The sequence below is a fragment of the Gorilla gorilla genome, chromosome 3 (assembly GCF_029281585.2).
Source record: "Gorilla gorilla gorilla isolate KB3781 chromosome 3, NHGRI_mGorGor1-v2.1_pri, whole genome shotgun sequence".
NCBI classification, from domain to species: Eukaryota; Metazoa; Chordata; class Mammalia; order Primates; family Hominidae; genus Gorilla; species Gorilla gorilla.
In genome coordinates this window covers 45,987,202-46,011,575 of record NC_073227.2, presented here as the reverse complement: position 1 = coordinate 46,011,575, position 24,374 = coordinate 45,987,202, and the positions used below count along the sequence as shown (strand labels likewise).

General features: G+C 43.3%; 2 protein-coding genes across 16 annotated transcripts in view; both read right to left on the bottom strand.

The window, feature by feature from the left end:
- TBC1D1 (TBC1 domain family member 1) overlaps positions 1-24,374 on the bottom strand; it is a 250,388-nt gene that overhangs the window by 158,184 nt on the left and 67,830 nt on the right. For 5 of the 15 annotated variants that reach the window (XM_031010112.3, XM_063705230.1, XM_055385754.2 and 2 more), the window contains exon 1: positions 3,905-4,173. The exons of the other annotated variants lie outside the window; for them this stretch is intronic. In XM_031010112.3, coding sequence (XP_030865972.2) covers positions 3,905-3,934 — 30 coding nt within the window. In that variant the 5' untranslated portion in view covers positions 3,935-4,173. Of the gene's footprint in view, positions 1-3,904; positions 4,174-24,374 lie in introns of those variants that run through there. 15 annotated transcript variants of the gene reach the window in all.
- On the bottom strand, positions 20,372-21,773 carry PTTG2 (pituitary tumor-transforming 2). The gene has a single exon (XM_004038539.5). It carries the CDS (start codon positions 21,035-21,037, stop codon positions 20,462-20,464), a length of 576 nt encoding a protein of 191 aa, XP_004038587.3. The 5' UTR covers positions 21,038-21,773; the 3' UTR covers positions 20,372-20,461.

Genomic DNA, 24,374 nt, shown 5'->3' with positions numbered 1-24,374 from the left:
TGCAGTGAGCTGAGATCGTGCCACTGCACACCAGCCTGGGCGACAGAGTGAGACTCAGTGTCAAAAAAAAAAGATTCCTTTTTTAATGCATCTTTAAATATTTAATTTACAAATCTCCAGGGTGCACACTTTTTAAAGGATAATCTATTGTGCAGAGTGAATTAACTCCTCCAGGACATAAACACTGCTTATATACAAAAAGTACCTAATAAACACTTGTTGAATGAGCACTGGAAAATACACAGTTAAATGCCTTAATTAATACATTAAATACACAGTTAAGTACTTTATTCATAAGGTAAATACTTAATACACACCATAAACTATATGAAACTATACTTGGATTTGAAACACAGCAAACTTGGCTATATTTAGTTCTCATTTTCCATTTTTTCTCATAAACTGACATATGTATATTTAAAATCTACCAACTTGAGACACCAGCAATAATCTTAGCTACAAACTTTATAAGCAGGTGCAAATCCAAATAAATTCTGAAAGTTACTTGGCAGTTCTGCTGCAGTTAGTTTTGACTAACAGATACATGGAGGCATAGAAACAGTAGATTTACTCAAAACTGACAGGTTGTTGGGGACATCTGTGAGTTTACTATGAAAATCACAAAGCTTGAGAAGTTCAGTTTTATTTATAAACTGTGTAAAAAGTCAAGTGTCCCCACTGAAAGACTAATCAAGAAATCACACTGCTATAAAGCCCAGCCACGTTCTTGATGCAATGTACACCCGCCCTAATGTTCCAGATCATGTCCAATTTTTTTTAAAAGTACATCTTATGTTTTTCTTTCTTCTTTAAACAGATAATCTCTTTAAAACAAAACTCTCCCGTTTTGGCTTTATTCCTACATCATGAAATTGCCCATTCTACACATTCAATATTCACACAATACTAATGCATCGTGCAAGAAAAACACATTCATGCTTGGCCGGGGGCGGTGGCTCACACCTGTAATCCCAGCACTTTGGGAGGCCGAGGCAGGTGGATCACCTGAGGTCGGGAGTTCAAGACCAGCCTGACCAACATGGAGAAACCCTGTCTCTATTTAAAAATACAAAATTAGCAGGGGTGGTGGCGCAAGCCTGTAATCCCAGCTACTCGGGAGGCTGAGGCAGGAGAATCGCTTGAACCCGGGAGACAGAGGTTGCAGTGAGCCAAGATTGTGCCATTGCACTCCAGCCTGGACAACAAGAGCGAAGCTCTGTCTCAAAACAAAAAAAAAGAAAAACACATTCGTGCTCAGGTATCCATGTGAATCAACCGACACCCACCCCTTCTCCTTCCCTACCAGGTGTTCAGCTGCAGTTGCAAAGGTCAAAATGAAAAAGGAAAAGGAAAGTCAGCTGCGTAACTGGATGTGCAGGTGTTTGTGTGAGGCCTGTGCTCATGTGCAGCTGTGTGTTTCTGAAGGGGCATTCTGACGTCAAATATAACAACTTCAAGATTATTCACATTGTGTACATTATCTATGCCTTTTGTCTTTGTCTTTAGGATATTACCTAGTTTGTAATGTAAAGTGTGTTAATGACTTGCCTCTTCACCGTAAACCACATCAGTTCCATAGAACATCATTCTTACAATCTATAACTCCAAGAAATAAACTTCCAAAGACTAATTTCGTATTCTAAAATCTTTCACAGGATAACACGTTATCTATAAAAATCACTCAATTTCAGGATATAATTTGTAATGCATGCACCACCTACAGGAAATGAAATATAAAATAACCACATTTTAAAAATGTATGCTAAGAGGTATACATGAATTTGCTCCAAAAACATTTAATAGTTTTTCCGCTGTTGTCCTGTAATCCAAATAATAATTTTGAGGGCGGGTGCGGTGGCTCACATCTGTAATCCCAGCACTTTGGGAGGCCAAGGCGGGGGCATTACTTCAGCCCAGGAGTTCGAGACCTGCCTGGCCAATATGACAAAACCCCATCTCTACTGAAAATACAAAAATTAGCTGGGCGTGGTGGCGCACAGCTGTAATCCCAGCTACTGTGGAGGCTGAGACACAAGAATCGCTTGAACCTGGTAGGTGGGGGTTGCAGTGAACTGAGATCGCACCACTGCACTCCAGCCTAGGCGACAGAGTAAGACTCTGTCTCAAAAATAATAATTTTGAAATAAAAAGATTCAGAATCCAAATTAAGCTACCAGCCTACATTTCCTCTAAATAAACTTGTCCAACGTACTGACACTCGGAGAAGGCTAACAATCGTCCTAAAAGTCTGTGATGGTTTTTGAAATAAGGCTTTGTTGGGGGCGTTTTCACTGTTTCCTCTGTACCAAAGTAAACAAAAGTCCATCTCACTCCCACAATGAATAGCATCTTACTAAATATGTTCTGGAAAAGTAAAACTTAAAAAACAGTACTAGTAGTAAGTTTTTAAAAATTTACATTTACTTCTTATTAGTTTTGCAATAAAATGAGTCGCAATTTGTTTTTTTCTCTCTTTGGCCTTACAGTACAAAAGTATAACGATATAAAAGCAGACTCAAATCTTCAATCTAGGATGAGGAAGTAAAACATAATCAGACAACACACTGAATTACTTTTCAAACTTCAAAACAGTTTTTAAATTCACCGATACTTATAAAAACTAATTAGCTATCAGTTCAAACCAGAATGTGTAGGCATTACCAATTTTTCTTCGGTACGAAACCGCTTTTTAATGACTCAAAACGTTTTTGAAAGTCATCTCATTTTACCACCAGCTATGTTTCAGGAAGTGATTCTAATGGAATGTTATTTACCTAGTAAGAAAATCTACCTAAAAACTTTTGCCCATCTAAAAACTAGTGTTATCTAGTTTCTGTGTCTCCAATTTTGTATCACTTAAATCACAGGCAAAGCCATACCTGCTCACAACAGGTATTCATAAAAATGTAATTAAATAAGACTATAAAAGCATTGCATGATAACTCAAGATATAACCACCACCTAATTAAATTATTAATTGGTAAAGGCTCACAGTATGGCTAACGAGTTGTGAGCTTATTACTCAACCAGCCGTACACAGGAAACAAGCCCTGGGAAGGGGCCGGCCAAGGGACTGAGTGCATGGGGTGACAGCAAGATGCCCTAACGACCAGCGAGCCTTTCAAGGTGGCGAGGGTCGCATCCTTTAAAACACATTCAGACACCTGGCACTGCAGGAGTGGATAAAAAGAATGCTATTGATGCTATTACTGTGTTCTCGAACTGGTGGGAACTCGGGAAATCTACACTTATGCCTTCCTGTTAGCAACAGTGCAACTGGCCTGGATTTGCACCACCCAGTTATCTCGAAGGCGCTGATGTTCTGAAAATAAAACTTTGTGGGAATGGAAAGTTAAAAACTTCTATTTAAAACTCAGACCTCAGAACATGCCCTTTGAAACCAGAGGGTTAAAAACGAAAGACAGACGCCCCTTGTGGGCACCAGCCTCTGGGCATCCTCGGCGCCCTGTCCAGGCGGCCCAGCGCAAGCCGACAGCTGCGAGGGAGACACACGAGGGCGACACCCGCGAGGGAGACACGCGGGGTCGACTTCCGCGAGGTCCCGCGCCGGGGAGGCACCGAGCGGCAGCTCCGCGGCGCGGGGAGCGACAGGGGCCGGACGAGCCGCCTGCTGGGTTCGGGCTCCCGCAGGCGTCTCCGAGTACAGCCTCAGTCTCCCCAACTGTGAAATGGGCGCCGTTACCTCGCCCGTCCTCCCCACAGGGATCTGGGAGACTAATGAATGAGAAACGCGCGGCTAACGACCTGGACGCGCCCGCCGCTCGCCCCCCGCCGCGCCTGGCCTCCAGCGGCCCGGCCCAGCCCCGGCCTGAAGGTTACAAATGTTCCAGCCCCGCGCCTGCCGCTCCGCTCCGGTAACGGGCGCCCGCCCGACGCCGCCTACCTTGGCCACCCAGCTGAACAATGGTGACATCGCGGGCCGGGCGGCGGCTCTTCGCCCGCCGGCTCCCGCTCACTCCCGCCGCCGGCCCCCGCTCACTCCCGCCGCCGGCCCCCGCTCACTCCCGCCACCGGCCCGTGGGCCCGCGGGCGGCCGGGGGCGGGCTTGGGGAGCTGCGGGGCCGGGGCATCGCTCTCCCCGGCGGCGGCGGCGGCGGCGGGCTCCACCCAGTTCGTCACTGCCCCGAGAGGTCGCGCCCGCCGGGCGGCCAGGCAGAGAAAGGGAAGTGGGAGGGGAGAGCGCGGGCGGGGGGAGGAGGGGAGAGGAGGGGAGGGCGCGCGGCGGACCCCGCCCATCCCCGCGCTCCGCTGCCGGCGGGAAGTTGGGACATGCTGGGGTAGCCCCCTTCCGAGATGCCCAGGGCTGCGCAGGAAACCCTGGAGGCTGGGGACGCGCCTTTCCAGGCCTCTGGGGTCCGTTTCGCACAACTTTCAGAAATCTAAGAATTCCTCCCTCTCCGAGGTTCCACAAAAGCCCCAGAGTTGGAGCTAACACAAAGCCCGCCCAACTTTCCAGGGGTGACCCCCACCCCCAGGGCTTTTCTTCCTAAGCGCTTTAGATTGCTGGTAACAAAAGACCAGTGTTCCCCAGCCCCTAATACCTTTATATAATCAAAGGTGGTTTTCTTGGAGTCAGGAAACTCGGCGATTGAGACCAAAAATGGGGCAGAGGAAAAGAACCATTTAGCTCCTGCCTGCCGGGAGGCTTTAGCAACTTGAGAAATGTTGATTTCACCATAGTTTTCTTCTCTCCCAAGGCAAGATGATGAGACAAGGTGGTCAGTTTATGGCTACAAAGGTAAAGCTGAGTTTCAATCCCAGCCACTCCTGAGTTCCACGTTGAAAAAAAAAAAAAGTCCAAAGGTTTAATCGCTGATGTGTAATGCATGTGTCAGGTGGAACCACTCACTGAGTTCCTCAGGCCAAATGGCCAACCCAGCCCAAGAGTTCTGCTTCTCTTTTCCTTCTACTAATTGTGCATTATCTTCTTGAAGGACCATTGGGACATTTTAATGTTGTTCCCTAAATATCTGGCATCTGAGTTTTGTGAGAGTATTAGCTACCTATTGCTATATAAAAAGTTACCCCAAAACTGAGAAGCTTAAAACCGCAAACAACTTCTGTGGGTCAGAAATCCAGGAGCATCTTAGCTGGATGGCTCTGGCTGAAAGTCTCCCTAAAATTTCAGCCAAGCTGTTAACTGAGGCTGCAGTCATCTCAAGACTGGCTTGGGACTGAAGGATCCACTTCCACGCTCATTCACATAGGTGTTGCCAGTATTTAGTTCCTCGCAGGCTGCTGGACTCAGGGCCTCTGTTTCTTGCTGTTTCTTTCCATAGCGCTGATCAGAAAATGGCAGTTTGTATCCCCCAGCACAAGTGATCCAAGAGAACGCACAAATCCAAAAACAGTTTTTTATAAATTAAGATGTGACATCCCAACACTTTTGCTCTATTACTGTTTGTGAAAAACCAAAGACATAAGTCTAGTCCACACTTAAGGGGAGGAGATAATATAAGGACATGAATATCAAAAGGAGAGGATCATGGGGGATTGTGGGCGGCAAGCCACCCAGCTGCCAAGGCAAGAGACCCAGGGCACGAGCTGTTCCAGTATAATAAAATATACAAAATAAGAATAGTTATACTAGATATAGATCTTAGATATGATTATATATGAATATCGTTAATCATTAGTTTGTAGCAATTATTCTTTATTCCAATATTATAATAATCCTCGCTCTACAATCATAACCTAGGAAAAACCAGGCCATACGGAGATAGGAGCTGAGGGGACATAGTGAGAAGTGACCAGAAGACAAGAGTGCGAGCCTTCTTTTATGCCCGGACAGGGCCACCAGGAGGGCTCCTTGGTCTAGCGGTAACACCAGCATCTGGGAAGATGCCTGTTGCCAAGTGGACTGTGGTCTAGCGGTAGCGTCAGTGTCAACGAAAAACACCCGCTACTTAGCAGACCGGGAATGGGAGTCTCCCTTTCCCCGGGGGAGTTTAGAGAAGACTCTACTCCTCCACCTCTTGTGGACGGCCTGACTGATGTCAGGCCTGCCTGCAGTTATCCGGAGGCCTAACCATCTCCCTGTGATGCTGTGCTTCAGTGGTCACGCTCTTAGTCTGCCTTCACGTTCCATCCTGTACACCTGGCTCTGCCTTTTAGATAGTAGTAGCAAATTAGTGAAAGTACTAAAAGTCTCTGATAGCAGAAATAATGGTGTAAGCTATCTCTCTCTTTCTCTTCTCTCTCTCTCTGCCTCGGCTGCCAGGCAGGGAAGGGCCCCCTGTCCAGTGGACACGTGACCCATGTGACCTCACCTATCATTGGAGATGGCTCACACTCCTTACCCTGCCCCTTTGTCTTATATCCAATAAATATCAGCACAGCCTGGCATTCGGGACCACTACCGGTCTCCACATCTTGGTGGTAGTGGTACAGGCCCAGCTGTCTTTTCTTTTATCTCTTTGTCTTATGTCTTTATTTCTACACTCTCTCGTCTCTGCACACGGGGAAAAAACCCACCAACCCTGTGGGGCTAGACCCTACATGGGATGATAGGGTTTCATCTTTTTTCCACCCTTGTGGTTTTATCTGGTGCATAGGAATAGATAAAACCATAAAGGCATAGAGAGGCTGCGCGTGGTGGCTCATGCCTGTAATCCCAGCACTTAGATCACCTGGGGTCAGGAGTTCAAGACCACCCTGGCCACCATGGCGAAACCTCGTCTCTACTAAAAATACAAAAAATTAGCCAGGCGTGATGGCATGCGCCTGTAATCCCAGCTACTCGGGAAGCTGAGACAGGAGAATCACTGGAACCCGGGAGGCCTAGGTTGCAGTGAGCTGAGATCATGCCACTGCACTCCAGCCTGGGGGACAGAGTGAGACTCTGTCTCAAAAAAAACAGCATGGAGAAAGTCAAGAGTAATATCAGGCCATGCACGGTGGCTCATGCCTGTAATCCCAGCACTTTGGGATGCCAAGATGGGAGGATCGCTTGAGCTCAGGAGTTCAAGACCAGCCTGGGCAACACGGTGAGACCCCATGTCTACATAAAGGAAAAATAAAAATAAATTAGCTGGACATAGTGGCACACACCTGTAGTCTTAGCTACTCAGGAGGCTGAGGTGGGAAGATCATTTGAGCCCTAGATGTCGAAACTGCAATGAGTTGAGATTCAGCCACTGCACTCCAGCCTGGGTGACAGAGCAAGACCCTGTCTCAAAAAAAAAGTGACATCATTCCAACAGAGGCCACCCTTGAAAAGGGCCTTAGACGCATCCTAGGGAAGTGCTATTCTCTCACTTTTAAGCAGTGATATTCCCTGCTTAATGAAGGTGGAAAAGGGAGTGCATTTGCAGCCATTTAGCCAAATCTTTCCCTGTTACCACATCACTTTCCCAAACACTTAGAAGAGATGGAGGCTGACAGTTCCATTAGAGCGAGAATGCTTGTAGACTCTACAACCTTACTATTCAAGGTGTGGTCCACAGACCAGCAGCCTCAGCAGCAACTGACTGTTTGTTAGAAATGCGGAATCTCAGGCCCTGCCCTAATCTAGACCTACTGCATCATAACCTTCATTTTACCAAAATTCCAGGTGACTGGTATACTCATTAAAGTTTGAGAAGCACTAGTAGATGAGATTCATTAACATTGGTCTTAAAACGTTAATGATTAAAAGGTACTGACCAATAGGCCCTGGAGAAAGCAGCCAAAACTGTCCTGTGTTCTTGGGCTGGTATGAACCAGTTCAGCTAGAGAGCAACCTAGAGAGTTATCAGGCAACAATATAGTTTTGATGTGAGTGGATGGTCAGCTGAGGACCAGACTGGACAAGCTGAACCCAGGACAAATGTCATCATACTCCATCACTCCAACTCCTACACGAAACTCTCCAAAAATGCCCAGAACTTAGAAGCAATTCTGGGGAAAGGATGAGGAGAACCCAGAATTGACTAAGGAAATCTGAAGTACCTATGACTAAGATAAATTTTCCACCACAGAAAATAGGGATGCCAAAAAGTGGAAATTACATTAGGTTTAGGGGAATAAAAACTGCATTTCTTGCAAAAAAAACAGGCCAAATCCTCAATGTAACAGTTAACAGCGGGAATGTATGCAGGCAGGTGAAATAAGGACATGAAGGCTTCATTGTTTAAACCTGGATCCAATTCTCAGTATATATACATCCAGGGTAGAGGCTCCTGCAGTCTGGGTTAGAATTTGTCTAAGGTTTGTGTTATCTTTTAGGCACACAGGGGTCTTTCTCTGATCCAAGTCTTCCTTCCTAATCCAGGCGTAGGCAGAATCACTAATCTCGTGGGAAAGTAGGAGGAGCCTTTGAATTGGGTAGATTTGATAGTAATGTGTGGTGCTGTAACACCAAATATTTTAAGAAATATACATGACAGCTCTTATTTTAATTCACTACCAGCATGTAGCTTGCCAGTCACACTGCACAAAGACATTTTCTGTTATAATGTGGAATTCCATCGAAGGGAAACTTAACATCAGAAAATCTAATCCTATACTCAAATACACTATTTTCTTTTTTTCTTTTTCTTTTTTTTTTTTTTTTTTGAGATGGAGTTTCACTCTTGTTGCCCAGGCTGGAGTGCAGTGATGCGATCTCAGCTCACTGCAACCTCCACCTCCCAGGTTCAAACAATTCTCCTGCCTCAGCCTCCTGAGTAGCTGGGATTACAGGCATGCACCACCATGCATGGCTAATTTTGTATTTTTAGTAGAGACGGGGTTTCTCCATGTTGAGGCTGGTCTCGAACTCCTGACCTCAGGTGACCCGCCTGCCTCGGCTTCCCAAAGTGCTGGGATTACAGGCGTGAGCCACTGCGCCTGGCCTATTCAAATACACTATTTTCTGTAAAATACTACTCTCCCACCCATCTGAAAAATATATCCTTCCCACAAGGAACTGCATATGCTACCATGAAAGGATTGTACGTATACTGGGCATCAGTAATCTTTTTTTTTTTTTTTTGAAACGGTGTTTCCCTTTTGTTGCCCAGGCTGGAGTGCAATGGCACGATCTCAGCTAACCACAACCTCCGCCTCCTGGGTTCAAGTGATTCTCATGCCTCAGCCTCCTGAGTAGTTGAGATTACAGGCATGCACTGTCACACCTGGCTAATTTTGTATTTTTAGTAGAGACAGGGCTTCTCCATGTTGGTCAGGCTACTCTCAAACTCCCTACCTCAGGTGATCCACCCGCCTCAGCCTCCCAAAGTGCTGAGATGACAGGCATGAACCACCGCACCCAGCCAGGCATCAGTAATTTTTAACATCTCCAAGGTGTTTCTCTCATGCAGTCAGAATTGAGAACCTCTGCAGACAGAATAGTCATTGCTCAAAGACACTGATAGTTTCCAGCCCTGATTGTCTATCAGAATCACCTGTAATGGGAAGGTGGCCAAGTGAGAGAGAGAGTAGAGGGTCTCAGATGATTGGGCTGTTTTGGAGCAAAGGTCAAATTCTCAGAGACCTCAAAGAGCAAGCAGGTCATATAAATGTGTGAAGAGGGCAAGATGTGAGAGGATAAAGAATGAAGGAACTACAGCATCTTAAAGAATGCATTCTCAATTATTAAAACACTCCACCTAGCCAAGTCAAATGTGTCAGCCCACTGAACTCAGCCAGAGAGGTCATTATTGGTGTTGACCCATAATGTTGACTCTGGGTTTACTTAAAGCTTAGAAATATATTCTAACAAGTGATTCTGATTATCAGCCAGGATCAAGAACCACTCTTACAGTTTTAGATCCTTAATATATATATATAGTTGCTCTGTGGAAAGCAATAGGCTATCCAAATAGGACTGCAGAGATCTAAACATGATAGTATCTGATATGGTTTGGCTGTGTCCCCACCCAAATCTCATCTTGAATTGTAGCTCCCATAATTCCCACGAGCTGTGGGAGGGACACAGTGGGAGATAACTGAATCATGGGGGTGATTTCCCTCATCCTGTTCTCATGGTAGTGAATGAGTCTCATGAGATCTGATGGTTTTATAAGGCAAAACCCTTTTTATTCGGCTCTCAATTCTTCTCCTGTCTGTTGCCGTGTAAGATGTGACTTGCTCCTTCTTGCCTTCCACCATGATTTTGAGGCCTCCCCAACCACGTGGAATTGTGAGTCAATAAACCGCTTTCCTTTATAATTACCCAGTCTTAGGTATGTCTTTATTAACAGCGTAAGAATAGACTAATACAGTATCCCTACAGAAATCTCAAATTGTTGTCTAAGTAACTTTAAAAGGATGCTTTAATGTCTCACCATCTCAGCACTCCTGAGACATTAACAGAGGACTTGAAAGGCAGGGGGGCCAGTCTGGGAACTGGAAGAGTTGCTTCCCTACTAAGCCTGACCATATCCCCCCCAAAACAAACCCTGACACTCCTGCCCCAGCTCTTCTGCCAATTTCTTCTTTTGAGGAGGAACAAGAAGCAAGGGTGGCAAAACCTCCTGTAAGTTTAGGAGGTGATGCCAGGCAGGCTGCCCTCTAGTGGGGGGGGGGCCAGTGAGGCAGGGACACATGCAAAAGAATGACCTCACTCTGCCAGCTGGCTCCTCCCCACCCTAAGACCTGGTTAAAAATAGAGCCATTGTAATACAAACTCTACAAGGAAGTTCAACTGGGTTTCAAGTGAATCAGAACCACGTGGCAATGGATCAGGAATTCAGTTCACAAATATGAATATTCATTAGCATCTATTGTGGAAAGCCACAGAAGTCCTTGCAGGAAATAGCAAAATGAAGTCAGACCAGAATCCTGCCCTCAAGGGGTGTAGAGGGTAGCAGGGAAGCTCAGGCAGGGAAAAGAGTGACAAAAGCCTGAAGTTATTTTCCCTCAAAGTCCAGGTGAAGCTTTGATGAGTTCCCAGAGGAAGGAAAATAACTTCAGTCTGCAAAGGAAAACCCAGCTTCCTGGCTGGTTTCAGGCCATTTACAGAAGGTGGAGAGGGAATGGGCTTTCCAGGAAGAAGGATCCGCATGGAGAAAGGCTTAGAAGATTAATGTTCTCTGGAAATCAGGCCTTGCATAGGAGGAGATAGGACAGAAATCAGAGCTTCATAGTGGAGAGGGAATGTTAGTGTAAGTTTGATGATATGCAATCATCTCTTACAAACAGAAAAATTTGTTTCCAAAGAAACCCATATTTGCCAAGGATAATACCAAATCCTGAAAATCTAATACTAAAAATCCCTCTGCATAAATTGAAAACATATATGCCCATGTAAAAATGTGTCCATGAATGTGCACAGCAGCACAACTCACAAGAGTGGAAACAACCCAGCTGCCCTTCAACTGATGAATGGATCAACAAGATATGGTATATCCACACAATGGAATATTATTTGGCTATAAAAAGTAATGAAGTACTGACACATGCCACAGCACTGATGGACCTTGAAAAGACTATGCCAATTGAAATAAGCCAGTTACAAAAGACTGCATACTGTATGATTCCATTTATATGAAATATCCAGAATAGGCAAATCCATAGAGACAGAAAATAGACTAGTAGTTACTGGGGGCTGGAGAGAGGAGAAAATAGGGAGAGACTGCTAATGGGTGCAGGGTTTCTTTTTGCAGTGATGACAATGTTTTGGAATTAGATGGTGATGATGGTTACATTAATATACTAAATACCAAAATTTGTGGATTTACTAAGTACCAAAATGTTATAGAATGTAAATTACATCTTAATTTTGGTAAATCCCGCTGTGTGATGATGATTGAATGACTTTAGGTAAGTTAAGTCACTGGGCCTTTGTAATAATGGATCCCACACTTAAAAGGGCTAGTTTTGGCTGGGTGTGGTGACTCATGCCTGTAATCCCAGCACTTTTTGGGAGGCTGAGGCAGTGGATCACCCGAGGTCAAGAGTTCAAGGCCAGCCTGGCCAACGTGGTGAAACCCCATCTCCACTAAAAATACAAAAATTAGCCAGGCATGGTGGTAGTGGATGCCTGTAATCTCAGCTACTCCAGAAGCTGAGGCAGGAAAATCACTTGAACCCAGGAGGTGGAGGTTGCCGTGAGCCGAGATTGTGCCATTGCACTCCAGACTGGGCGACAAGAGCGAAACTCTGTCTCAAACAAACAAACAAAAACACAGATAAAGCACTGGCCTATAGTAGATGCACAGCAAATTTTGGCTGTAGATGTAGTGGTGGTAGTAATAGTATTAGTAGTAGCAACAATGATTGATATTGGAATTATAGTGGGAATGATATGTCTTAAATGTAGAAGTAAAACAAATGATGGGCTGGAGGCCTCAAGCTCAGAGCTGGGTTTATAGACACACAAAATAGGACAGGACACACAGTTAAGATCAGAGAAGGGATTGTGTGTGAGCCAAAATTCACTCCAGCATGGTGGGCCTGCAGGATGTGTCTCGATATTTTCCTCTCCCTTTTTATGAGTTGCTGTGTCTAACAGCAAGACTGTGCTCCAATTGTTACTTTAACTCCATAAGCCAAGCCACAAATTGTCCAAGTGTCTCTGGTACATTCCTATCATACTAGCTGGGCAGAGACTTGGTACACACAAGCATCACTTGCCCGCCACACTTTCAACAGTTTAGAAATTCGTCCCCAGGCTTGGGTCCTGCTCACTCACACATGGAACTCACACTCGCTCTCCCAACCCCACACCTCCAATCCCTCCTTGCCTGTCTACATGGCTCACTTTCTCTCAAGCACACACCCACACTCACATTTTAAATCATGCCAGATTCAAGATGAATCTTCAGGTGACAAGACGGAGTATTTGAAGACCGTCTTCAGAGCAAACGGTGCTCAATAAATTGGTTCATGAAGGAAAGAAAATGTAGAGGAGAAGTAGAAGAACAAATTAGGTGAGGACTTATTGAGGAGTACCTTATAAATTCAGGTGGGTACCTCAAGAACATTCTACCTTGATATATCCATGTCAACATTTAAATCAAGGTCTCTAATTTTATGTTTTGATTTTCTGCGTTACATTGTAGTTTCTTGTTAGCCAGAATAACAGCAAGCCGACTTCATGAGAACATTTTTAGTGGCCCCAGCCACCTTCATTAAATGTATCCAAAAGCCTTGCAAAATTAATAGCTGGCTGCAGTCCCACCAGAAATACTAAGAAGACTGCAGGGTAAAAGGGAACCCCTGAACTCGCAACTCCAGAGGAGACAAGAAGATAGTAACAAAGCCCTTTGAGAGTAAAGTTCATACCAGTTTGGGGATGCCTTTTTTTCTCCTTGTAAGTGACACTTGCTGAAACAGAAATTTACTTATGACATAGTTCTATCTCTTCATTAACAAGCAATTCATTAAAATGCTGTGATATTTCAAAACCAGCTAAATTATTACATTTTGCTATTTAAACATCTGTTCTCAGTATGTTGTTCAATATGAACAGCAATCATGTTTACTTTTTAGCTTGTAAGACATTCCAAAAATAGAATCGGTGTTTTTCTATTTTTAGCTCAGTCTATAAAGTTTAAGCAAATAATCTTCTTTTCAAAACACTGTACGCTTGTTTCAAATTCATGGAAAAACCCAGCAGTCATGAGCTCATAAAAGAAAACACTGTAAAAATTTAGAGTCAAGATTTGGACACCCACACCCCATCCTGTAACTCAACATAGACTCTTAGCTTTAAACTCAGACATTTTGCTATAATTCACAGTGGAAACATTAGAAGCATCACTCGACAGAGCACTAATTTTATCAAGAAATAACTTTTTTTTCTAAACTGAAAGTTATATTTCTCCTTCAAAAATAAGACTGAAAAGAATCAACTCCTGTTTCCTGATCAAATCTATTAGTGAATAAAAATCTGACCCAAACTTCCTCTTTCCACTTCTTCTATAGTAAATCAAAATTTTCTGGTTTTTTATAAGGTGGTTTAGTTTACCTTCATTTAGGATAATTTCCCACTTCTAAAATAATTTCTCTTTTTTATCTTTTTTTTTTTTTTTTGAGACAGAGTCTCACTCTGTCACCCAGGCTGGAGTGCAATGGCGCAATCTCGGCTCACTGCAACCTCCGCCTCCCAGGCTCAAGCGATTCTCCTGCCTCAGCCTCCCAAGTAACTGGGATTACAGGCACACGCCACTGCGCCCAGCTAATTTTTGTATTTTTAGTAGAGACGGGGTTTCACCATGTGGCCCAGGCTGCTCTTGAACTCCTGACCCCAGGTGATCCACCCGCCTCGGCCTCCCAAAGTGCAGGGATTACAGATGTGAGCCACTGTGCCCGGCCCTCTTTTTTATCTTAATAAAATTCCTTTAAAATTGCCAAGTTTTAAACACAAATGAAGCTCTTTGTGAATGTCCTCACTCTTTTCAAAGCCTAAATTTATGTGCTTCAGCACTGAATTTTGGATTCGAATTGCACAGCAAGCACCTGGAAAAAAAATGGTGCCACAAACCTCTGCAGAAATGCACAAAACAATTTGAATTTGTTTCCTTTGTTGTAGCTTAAGATTCCTACAAAAAGTCCACCAAGCCACAGGTACTTGCATCTCAACAAGAAGAATGTGCCTGGTAAAACTCAGTGTAATCTTCAGGTGCACTGAGCAAGCTCATTTTCCAGAATATAAGACACAAGTGCCGAATTCCTAGGCAAATGCCCCTCTGAAAACCTTTAGATAAAAGGTGTCTCCAGGCCAGGGAACATCACACACCGGGGCCTGTTGGGGGGTGGGGGACTGGAGGAGGGATAGCATTAGGAGAAATAGCTAATGTAAATGATGAGTTGATGGGTGCAGCAAACCCTATGTATCAAACCTGCACGTTTCGTACATGTATCCTAGAACTTAAAGTATAATAATAATTAAAAAAAGATAAAAGGTGTCTGTATACTTAGCAAAGGAACTCATAGATTATAAAATAAACCACCATCTGCATCTTAGTCTCTATGCATAGCTAGAGAAGGTACATAATTGAAAATGTCCATTGGCCTTGATAGGAGATGTAAGGGCTGAGAAAATATAAGAAGGAAATAGTTTAGCTTCTCTTTTCCATTTGTGTGGGGATCCCATTCAGTTTTTTAAACGCTTCTAAGTAGTGATGTCTGAGTCATTGCTCTTCTAACCTGGAATTTTTCAAACAGGACAGAAGTTTTGCTCTGGGTGAGGTGAAGATAAATTCAGCTTTCAGATGAGGGTCAGGAGTCATCTAAAGTGGGTCAATCAATTTGCACATGGACTTGTGGAGTCTTTCTCTGTGTGAGGTAGCCCAGGCTGTCCAGGTGCTTGCTGCTAGCTTCTACCTGCTGGCAACCAGCTATGTGACCTCGGACAGTTCATGTCACATTCTCTGAACCTGTTTCCACCTTGTAAATTGTGGGTATTAGGCCCACGATCTCCAAGGTCCCTTCCAAGCTTCCCTCAGTCATGTTGTGAAATATACGCTAAATTAAATGCCCATGGCCAGGGGCGATGGCTCACACCTGTAATCCCAGCACTTTCAGAGGGTGAAGTAGGTGAATCACTTGAGGTCAGGAGTTCAAGACCAGCCTGGCCAACATGGTGAAAGCCCATCTCTACTAAAAATACAAAAATTAGCTGGGCATGGTGGCACCTGTAATACCAGCTACTTGGGAGGCTGAGGCAGGAGAATCGCTTGAATCTGGGAGGTGGAGGTTGTAGTGAGCCGAAATTGTGCCACTGTACTCCAGCCTGGGTGACAGAGTGAGACTCCATCTCAGATAAATAAATAAAATAAATAAATAAATAAATAAATAAATAAATAAATAAATGTCCATGACAGGTTTGCACCTGGCAGCCTTCGCTCAGGGTCAAGGTAGAACTAAACATATCTGCTCACCGATCTCTAGGTCATAATATCACAAGAGCCCTGATACTCCTGGAACTTTTCCAAATATCTAGAGTTCTTGTTCTCAGAGACAACACAAGCATAAAAAAGAATGCCAACTCAGTGCAGGGATCACCTCCCTCAACTTCAAGGTACCCCTGCTCCAAGATCAAGGGTCAGGAAGGATGAAAACAATATCCACTGAGTACTTACTGCATGCCAGATGTTTTCATATATTATCTATCTCACAACCCTAGATGGTAAGAGTAATCGTAATAGTAATAGAACATAATGTGTATTGAGTGCTTCCTATCTGCCAGACACTGCTAAAACCAGCAAACTTTCAGGCAGCATTCATCATGCACCAGGCATGGTTCTAAGCATTTACAGCGCATGAGGTCGAGAGTATAAGTACCTATTTTTGGATGGGGAAACTGAAGCACTCAGCTGGGAAAGGAGAAAACCAGAATCAGGACCAGGCACTCTGCCAACTTAACCACTTTACTTCACAGCCTCTAATTATGTTAAAACCCTGCTGCAAGGTATTACTTATTCTGTTTTGCAGATGAGGAAACTGAGGTTCAGGAAAGTAAAATAATTCACCAAAGGCCTCACCTAGGCACAGTGGAGCAGTGTCTGCGTAGACCACCTGTCGGCATCCCTCCAAGCAGGTCCTAACTGCTACAAACACAGGGCTTCATGCTCTAAGATTTCAGGGAGCTGGCATGGCGAAGAGAGGTTCTCTAGACAGACACCACGCTCTGGCAGCTTCCTGCCAATAGCAGGCTCTGTCAGGGAAGGAGCTTGGCCTTTTTCATGAGGCTGGGGACAGAGCTGATGCTAGCTAGATGAGATACAAATAGACATGAAATGGCAGCAGATTCTAAAGAACAAATGAATGAATGAGGTAGGAAGGAAGGAAGAGAGAAAGGAAGCAAATTCTTGTTGGGTCTGAGGCAGCAGGGCCCTTCTCAAGGGTTCAGCCAGGCCGGGGGCTAATAAGAAAGTGAGACCTGCAGTAGGTTGCCCCTTGTCCCCATCCAGGCTACGCTGGGACCAACAGGCCAAACTCCATCTGAACCCAGGACAAAGCAGGAGCTGCGCTGCCGGATCTGGGGAAGGCAGGCACATTGGTCCTTTCTGTGAAAAACTGGTCAGGCTAGTGGACAGGAAAACCCTGACCTCTCAGTGCCTAGGAAATTCAGTGGCAGGGGGCTTGGTCCTCACCACAGCCTAATGGGAACCTGAGTGTCCAGTTGGATCCTGAGTCTCGAGTTGGATGTGTCAGTGGATCTAGCACAAGGTTTAGAATCACCTTACATGAAGTACAGCACCCCGACCCTCCTTTCCAACTGTGAGACTGTGGTGCATGCACTGAAGCCTAGGGGACTCCAAGAAAGGGGCACACGGCCTCTCTGTGCCAACAAATGCTGCTTTAACTAATTTCATCAAGCGGTAATTTCGCATATCCAACCCTGGCCCATGTGTGTGCAGAGCAATGAACTTAAGCCACTGCAGTCACCATTGCAGTAATTCATTCAGCCACTCAATATCTGTTGCATTCCAGTCCTCAGGGATGCTATAGTAAGCAAGCCACCTGCCCCTGCAGGAAGGTGTTGTGGTCCAGCAGGCCCATACAGCAAGGAAACAGGAAATGGCACAACTGGGTGATAAATGCAGTGAGAAGGAAAACAGAGGGTGCTATGAAAGCTTATAGAGAGGGCCCCTAACCAACATCAGGGACCCTGTAGTCACTCTGGTGTTTTAAGCAGGCACCAAATGCCAAGTACTAATGAGCCATTGGGGGGAAAAAGAGCAGGGATATTATTCCTAATCTACAAGGGAGTAGAGTCCGATATTGGATTTTTTTATTACAGTATTCTTGTTTCTTAGGATCTTAAAAATTATTAAATGTTTTTAAAACATTTAAATAGCATAATATGAGACACCCATGTAATTACTACCCAGTCTTAGCAGTTTCAGATATTTTGTACATAAGTACATAAATGGGTATTTTTTTTGACACGGAATCTCACTGTGTCACCCAAGCTGGAGTGCAGTGGTGTGATCTCGGCTCACTGCAACCTTCACCTCCTGGGCTGAAGCGATTCTCATGCCTCAGCCTCCTCAGTGAGTAGCTGGGATTACAGGCATGTGCCACCATGCCCAGCTAATTTTTGTATTTTTAGTAGAGATGGGGTTTTACCATGTTGGCCAGGCTGGTTTCGAACTCCTGGCCTCAAGTGATCCGCCCACCTGGACCTCCCCGCTCCCTCACCCTCCACCTCAACTCTTTCTTGCTCTTGCTCTGCCATGTGAGAGGCCTGCTCCCCCCTTGGCCTTCCGCCATGACTGGAAGCTTTGTGACGCCTCCCCAGAAGCCGAGCAGATGCCACTGCCATGCCTCCTGTACAGCCTGCAGAACTGTGAGCCAATTAAACCTCTTTTCTTTATAAATTACCCAGTCTCAGGTATTTCTTTATAGCGATGCAAGAATGGCATAATACTGTACTTTTTGTGAGTCAGTTTAAAAATGAGTGTAAGCTAATAAGTAAATATGCATAGCTCCAACTAAATGATTTTTATGGACTGTAGCAGAGGACCTGGCTTGTATTTTCTTAATGGTTTCATGTCTCATGCCAAGGCCATCATATGCAAAGAGACATCTGAAAAAAAGTTGATGTTTATTGCCAAAGAAGTACTTAAACTGACTGTAATGAAGATGTTAAAGAGCTTCAGAGAAGCTGTATACTATTTCCATGGGCTGACCACAGACACACTTTAGATCAAAGGCCAGCTGATCATTGGACTTAGGGTGATTTTTAAAACACTTTCTTTTTTTAATCCAAGTTTTTATTCAATTCCCTTGACTTATTTCAGTTTAGAATTTGACTTCTTATTATCCTTATAGTAATCCTGAAAAAATTACTAAGAATAAAAAATATCATAACTACTAACATAACTAAGTCCACAGGATATTAGAACTGCAAAGATACCATATAGCTAAACCTCTTTATTTACAGGTGATGAAACTGAAGTCTGAGAGGTTAATTATTCACCCATCCAACAAATATTTATTGAGTTTCTACTCTGATATCATTTAGATCCTTACTATGCTAATAACCGTACATAAATATGGCAGTAAACATTTAGAAATTTAAACTTTTAGTGTCTCTATCAACAGCTATAAGAGTAAAATTTTAGATGTTACCGGCTTGCCCAAGGTTGCATATCCATTAAACAGAGGAAGCAGGGTTAAGACCCAGGGAGTCTGACTCCAGTAATACTTCCTGTCTTGCCATGGGATACACCTATGGTTCTTGAATCCAAAATGCAGAAATATGAATCTTACAGGAGAATGAGGCCCTACCATTTACATAATGTGATGTCTTCCTTTACAGATGAAATTTAGTTCTTCTGGTGAAGAGGACAATGGCTGGGTAGGAGCTTATGCCCACACCTAATGGAAACTTATCCTTGACCCGCGTGGCTACTGGCCCAAGATAAAGATTACTTGGAGCAGCCCACCACAGAATCAGCTCCAAGATATGGGGGAAGTACTTGGACACCATAGTGAACAAAACAGAGATGGTCCCTGCCCTCATGGGGCCCACAATTTATTTGGGAAGACAGGCAATGTACAAGTAACTTCTCAAATATTTTATGATTTGTCTTGAATTTTTAAACTTAAACCTTCTCCAGTTTTAAAATAGCATGGAAGCAAAAATCAAAATGGAGTGGGGCAGATCACAAAATTGTAACTCTTCTCTAAGGACCAGTATGACAGCCTAGGACTGAGACCTTGCATCTTTTTTGGAGGTCAGTTCTGACAGCATCCTTTGATTGAAGAGGGATTTGGAAATTTTGGCCTGTCATGGCCTTTGATGGTTCTTAAATAGCCATATCCAGTTGGCTTTTTGTGGAATAACATGTTCAGAGACATAACCACCACCCACTTTCAGTAGAAAGAGCAAAACCACTAACATGTATAATGAATAGCAGCTCCTGGCCTAGGAAACGCACTAAGTCTTGGAATTCAGGAACCAGAGAGGAACCCCTGAAGCCTCTCAGGTGATCTGGATTGACACCAGACATCTGTGACTCTATCAAAGCTTTCTACAGAATTCAAGGCATGGACATAAAAGTGCTTTAAGTTGTAAGACATTAGCAGAATAAGATATGGGATTTCATGAATATTGTTTAGCCATATAGACATTTTAAGATAATCAGTGTTATTCCTAGCTGCAAATATGGTCCCTATTTTTTTTAGCATTCCACAAAATTCTCATTCTTTTAATTATCTCCGTTTGCTGCTAGGACCTCCTTAAGGCTTTCATCTGGTTCACACTAGGCTGGGAAGAAAAGATGTAGGAAGTTCTTGGCCTGGCTCTGGCCTTTTCTCCTTTATCCTTTGCTATTTCCTGTCTCCTGTTTCTCTACAGAAGTAAATCATGTTGACATATCCCCAAAGAGTAGGGGCTGTAGTATGGAAGAAATATAGAAACAAGGGACAGCTGAGACAGATGCACATAAAGAGGAATATGACGCACTTTATATTTATGTATTTATTATGTTGTTAAATAATGCTTTATTAATACAAATACACACAAACTCCAAAGCACTAAGAAATTTAAATATCTATGTCATAGCAAACAGCTGGCAATTCAACATCCAGGGTCGACAGAATGCTTGAAGGAGACTGCAAACAGATTGCATTCCCATGGTGGAGAGGGCATTTTCACAGGTGAAGGGGGGCCCAGCTGAAACAGCTTTTCAAGCTCTCCCTCCTCGTCAAGGATCATGAGAGGCACTCCACTCAAGGGGAGGTGTGCAATCTGGCACTCCTCAGGCAGGTCAAAACTCTCAAAGTCTAGAAGACTGAAGGGAAAGAATTTTTCTATTTCTGGATAGGCGTCATCTGAGGCAGGAACAGAGCTTTTTGTTTTAACAGTCTTCTCGGTCATCTTTTTGGCAGAAAAGCTTGGCTGTTTTTGTTTTCTGGGTCCATTGGTCTTTACTGACTTTTCTGTAGCTCTGTTGACAGTGCCCAAAGCCTTTCTGGTAGCTTTAGGTAAGGCTGATGGAGCATTGAACGTTCTGCCAAAACGTGGTGTTAAAACTTGAGATATCCCATCTAAGGCCTTGTTTGAAGGTCTAGACTCCAGCTTCAGCACATCCTTAGCAGCCACACGGGTGCCTGGTTCTCCAATTTCCTTATCAACATAGATCAGAGTAGCCATTCTGGATTATTGCCGCTCTCAACAGCCACATTCATCTAAGACCGTGGTCCCACTTTATATTTAGATAGAATGTTAACTATAGTGGAAATTGGTGTAATATCTAATTTTTGTGCCTAGCACATCATCTGAGAGTTAGCATGAACTCATATAAAGAACACAGGCCTGAGGTCAGACAAACCTGGGTAGGAATCTCGGGAGTACCACTTTCTGTTAGCTGTAAGATTTGGGCAAGTTAGCTAACATCCAAGCCCTATTTCCACATCCATAAAATGGAGGCAAAACCCAGCTCTTACACATTGTTAAATGATCAAAAACCACTTAGGTAAAGGGCAGAGCAACCAATAAATAAATAGTTTCTGCCTTTATTGCATTCTCTAATTTATAATGTACTTTTGCATACATTATTTCACTTCTTACTAACCTTTAATAAATGCAAGTCTTCCATTTTTTACTAAAGCAGCACCCCTGAAGTTTCTCTAAACTGCAAAATGCTCAAATGTTTCATCCCGAGTTATCCCTTTTGCCAACTCTGATCTACTGGTGGCAGACAATCCAGCATGCAGTGGTGGGGAGAGCCGAGAGGCCCTCTCTGAGCAACGTGACTACTAATGGTGATTGTTTGGGCAGGAATACTGGACTACAGCAATGACTATATACCTTTGCCAACCCAACCCCAATCTAGTCCAGGCTATTGATTCACAGCAGCAAAGGGTCACTTCTGTTTCTAAGGCCTAGAGATAAGTTGAGGGCAGTTTTGCAGTGAGCCATTTCAATTCAATGATAAATATTCTTGTTGTCTAATTCATTCTATGAATCTTTGACCCAGTGACATAAGTGCGTACGTATTTGAGCCCATATGCAAAAATATACAGTTGAGTCTTGAACCATACAGGATTGAGTCGCATGGATCCACTTGTTCTCAGATTTTCTTCTGCGGCTGCCACCTCTTAGACTGCAAGACCAACCCCTCCTCTTCCTCCTCCTCCTCAGCCTATTCAACGTGAAGACAATGAGGGTGAAGACCTTTATGATGATCTATTTCTACTTAATGAACAATGAAATATGTTCTTTTCCTTATGATTTTTCTTAATAACATTTTCTTCAGCTTACTTTATTGTGAGAATACAGGATATAGTGCATAAAACATACAAAATATATGTTAGTCGACTGTGTTATTGGTGAGGTCAACAGAAGACTATCGGTTAAGCTTTTTGGGAGTCAAAGGTTATAGATGGATTTTCGACTATACAGGTGATTGGCGCCCCTAACCCTCACATTGTTCAAGGGTCAACTGTACCTGTTTATTTGCATAAGGCCACCTCAAATACAAAGGGCCATTCAAAGGTATCATTAGAAGTCTTGCTCTTAACCTGAGACAGCTAGCTAGAAAGTGACAGAGCCATGACTTGGACCTGGTATATCAACTGATTGATGTAACCTCTATATGGAGCTTGTAAATTCAAGTGCCACCCAGAGTCAGTCAGGGAATGTAAATATACGATGTGCCAGTGGAAGACAATGGGGAACAGGGAGACTGGTGGGGTAGAGTGTGTGTGCCAATCTGCAGGCATTCCAATTGAATTGTTTTTCTTCAAACACTATGGTAGGCAACTTTTACAATAAAGTTTGCAGGCCACCTGTCTGTAATCCTGTCTCATTATACCATTAGCAGGAATTATTATTAAACAACTTCTTTCAACTGTTCTGACACATTCATTTTTTATTAACAGCCTTCTAATGGTACTCTGAATTGGGGCAGAAATAATTAAAGTAAAAGATGTCATATATGTGTCCTAAAGAAGGGACAAATAAAGGAGGTCTAGAGGTGTGAAAGCAAATCTAATCCAGGAACACTTTCTGGAGGAGGTGGCATTTGAGCTAAGAGAGATGGAATGCTTAAGTAAGAGAAGGAGCTAGGAGAGACGGAATGCTTAAGTAAGAGAAGGAGCTAGGAGAGACGGAATGCTTAAGTAAGAGAAGAGGAAATCTCCCCAGGCAAAAGAAACAACAATGAACAAAACAGAGGAAAGCATGGCTACGAGGAAAAATTAACTGTCCCATTTTGCTGGAAAATAGAGTACACCATCTTGGAACAAAAATAAAAAATATGAAGAATCATCTGGGACCAGATATGGTCAAGGTTCTTGATTGCCAAGCTAAGGAATCTGGTGTTTATTGGTTAGAGATGAAAATGGCCTGCTCAGAGAATGGGTTTTCTAGGAGATGAATCTGCTTTGTTGATCTTATAGACTCTTTCTTAATGTGAAGCATACTTTTTTCCTAGACAACTTCAAATCTGAAAAATTTGTTACTATTCTTAGCATATGTTTTTGAAAGTAAACTTGGTCGCCATAAACGTATATGAGAAAAGGGGCATAAAAACTGGCAGCAAATCCAGTAACTGCAGCCATCTGTGTTTCTGTTGTTCTAAGCAGAGATCAACAAAAATAGCATTTTAAAAAACATATAAGTATGGTTGAAGTAATATTTTCCAGTGAAGCTTTCCACAAGTGGCTGCTGATAATTTTATCTGGTATTTTAAAATAAAATACACTACCTACAGGACACCATGAAAAACTATCATCTGTTGCATTATAAATGGAAGAATAAAAGGAAGGAAAGACAGAAGGGAGGGAGGAAAATGATATGTAATTTGTCAGGAAATGTAAATCACATGTCAGAATTGACCTTTTAAAAAGTAATAATGAGCAATAAGAAAAACATCAAACAATATGTTCTGAACTTTTATGAAAAAGTGGTGTAGGATAAAAATGGAGTTTGGAGTCAGAAAGACTGTTTTGGAATCTCAACTCTCTTCTCTTTCTATATTATTTATTTATTTGTTTTTATTATTATTATTTTAAGAGATAGGACCTTGCTCTGTTGCTGAGGCTGTGATCATAGCTCACTGTAGCCTCGAACTCTTAGGCTCAGGCAATCCTCCTGCCTCAGCCTCCTGAGTACCTAGGACTACAGGCACGCACCCCCATGCCCAGGTAATCTTTTTATGTTTTGTAGAGAGGGGACCTGCTGTGTTGCTCAGGCTGGTCTTGAACTCCTGGGCTCAAGATATCCTCCTGCCTTGGCTTCCCAAAGTGTTAGGATTATAGGCATGAGCCACTGTGCCCAGCAATACATATTCCTGTCAACAGATAAATTCCTTGTCTCCAAAAAGTAGTGTTATTTATTACTTTAATGATTGTGAAGAATGAAAACGTGTAATATCAGGTATCATACATTTGTCTCTTTCCGTCTTTTGGAAAGGAAGAGATATGTCTGCCACATTGTGTAACTGTGGCCATGAGTATTATACAAACTCATGAGGGGCTTATTTTCT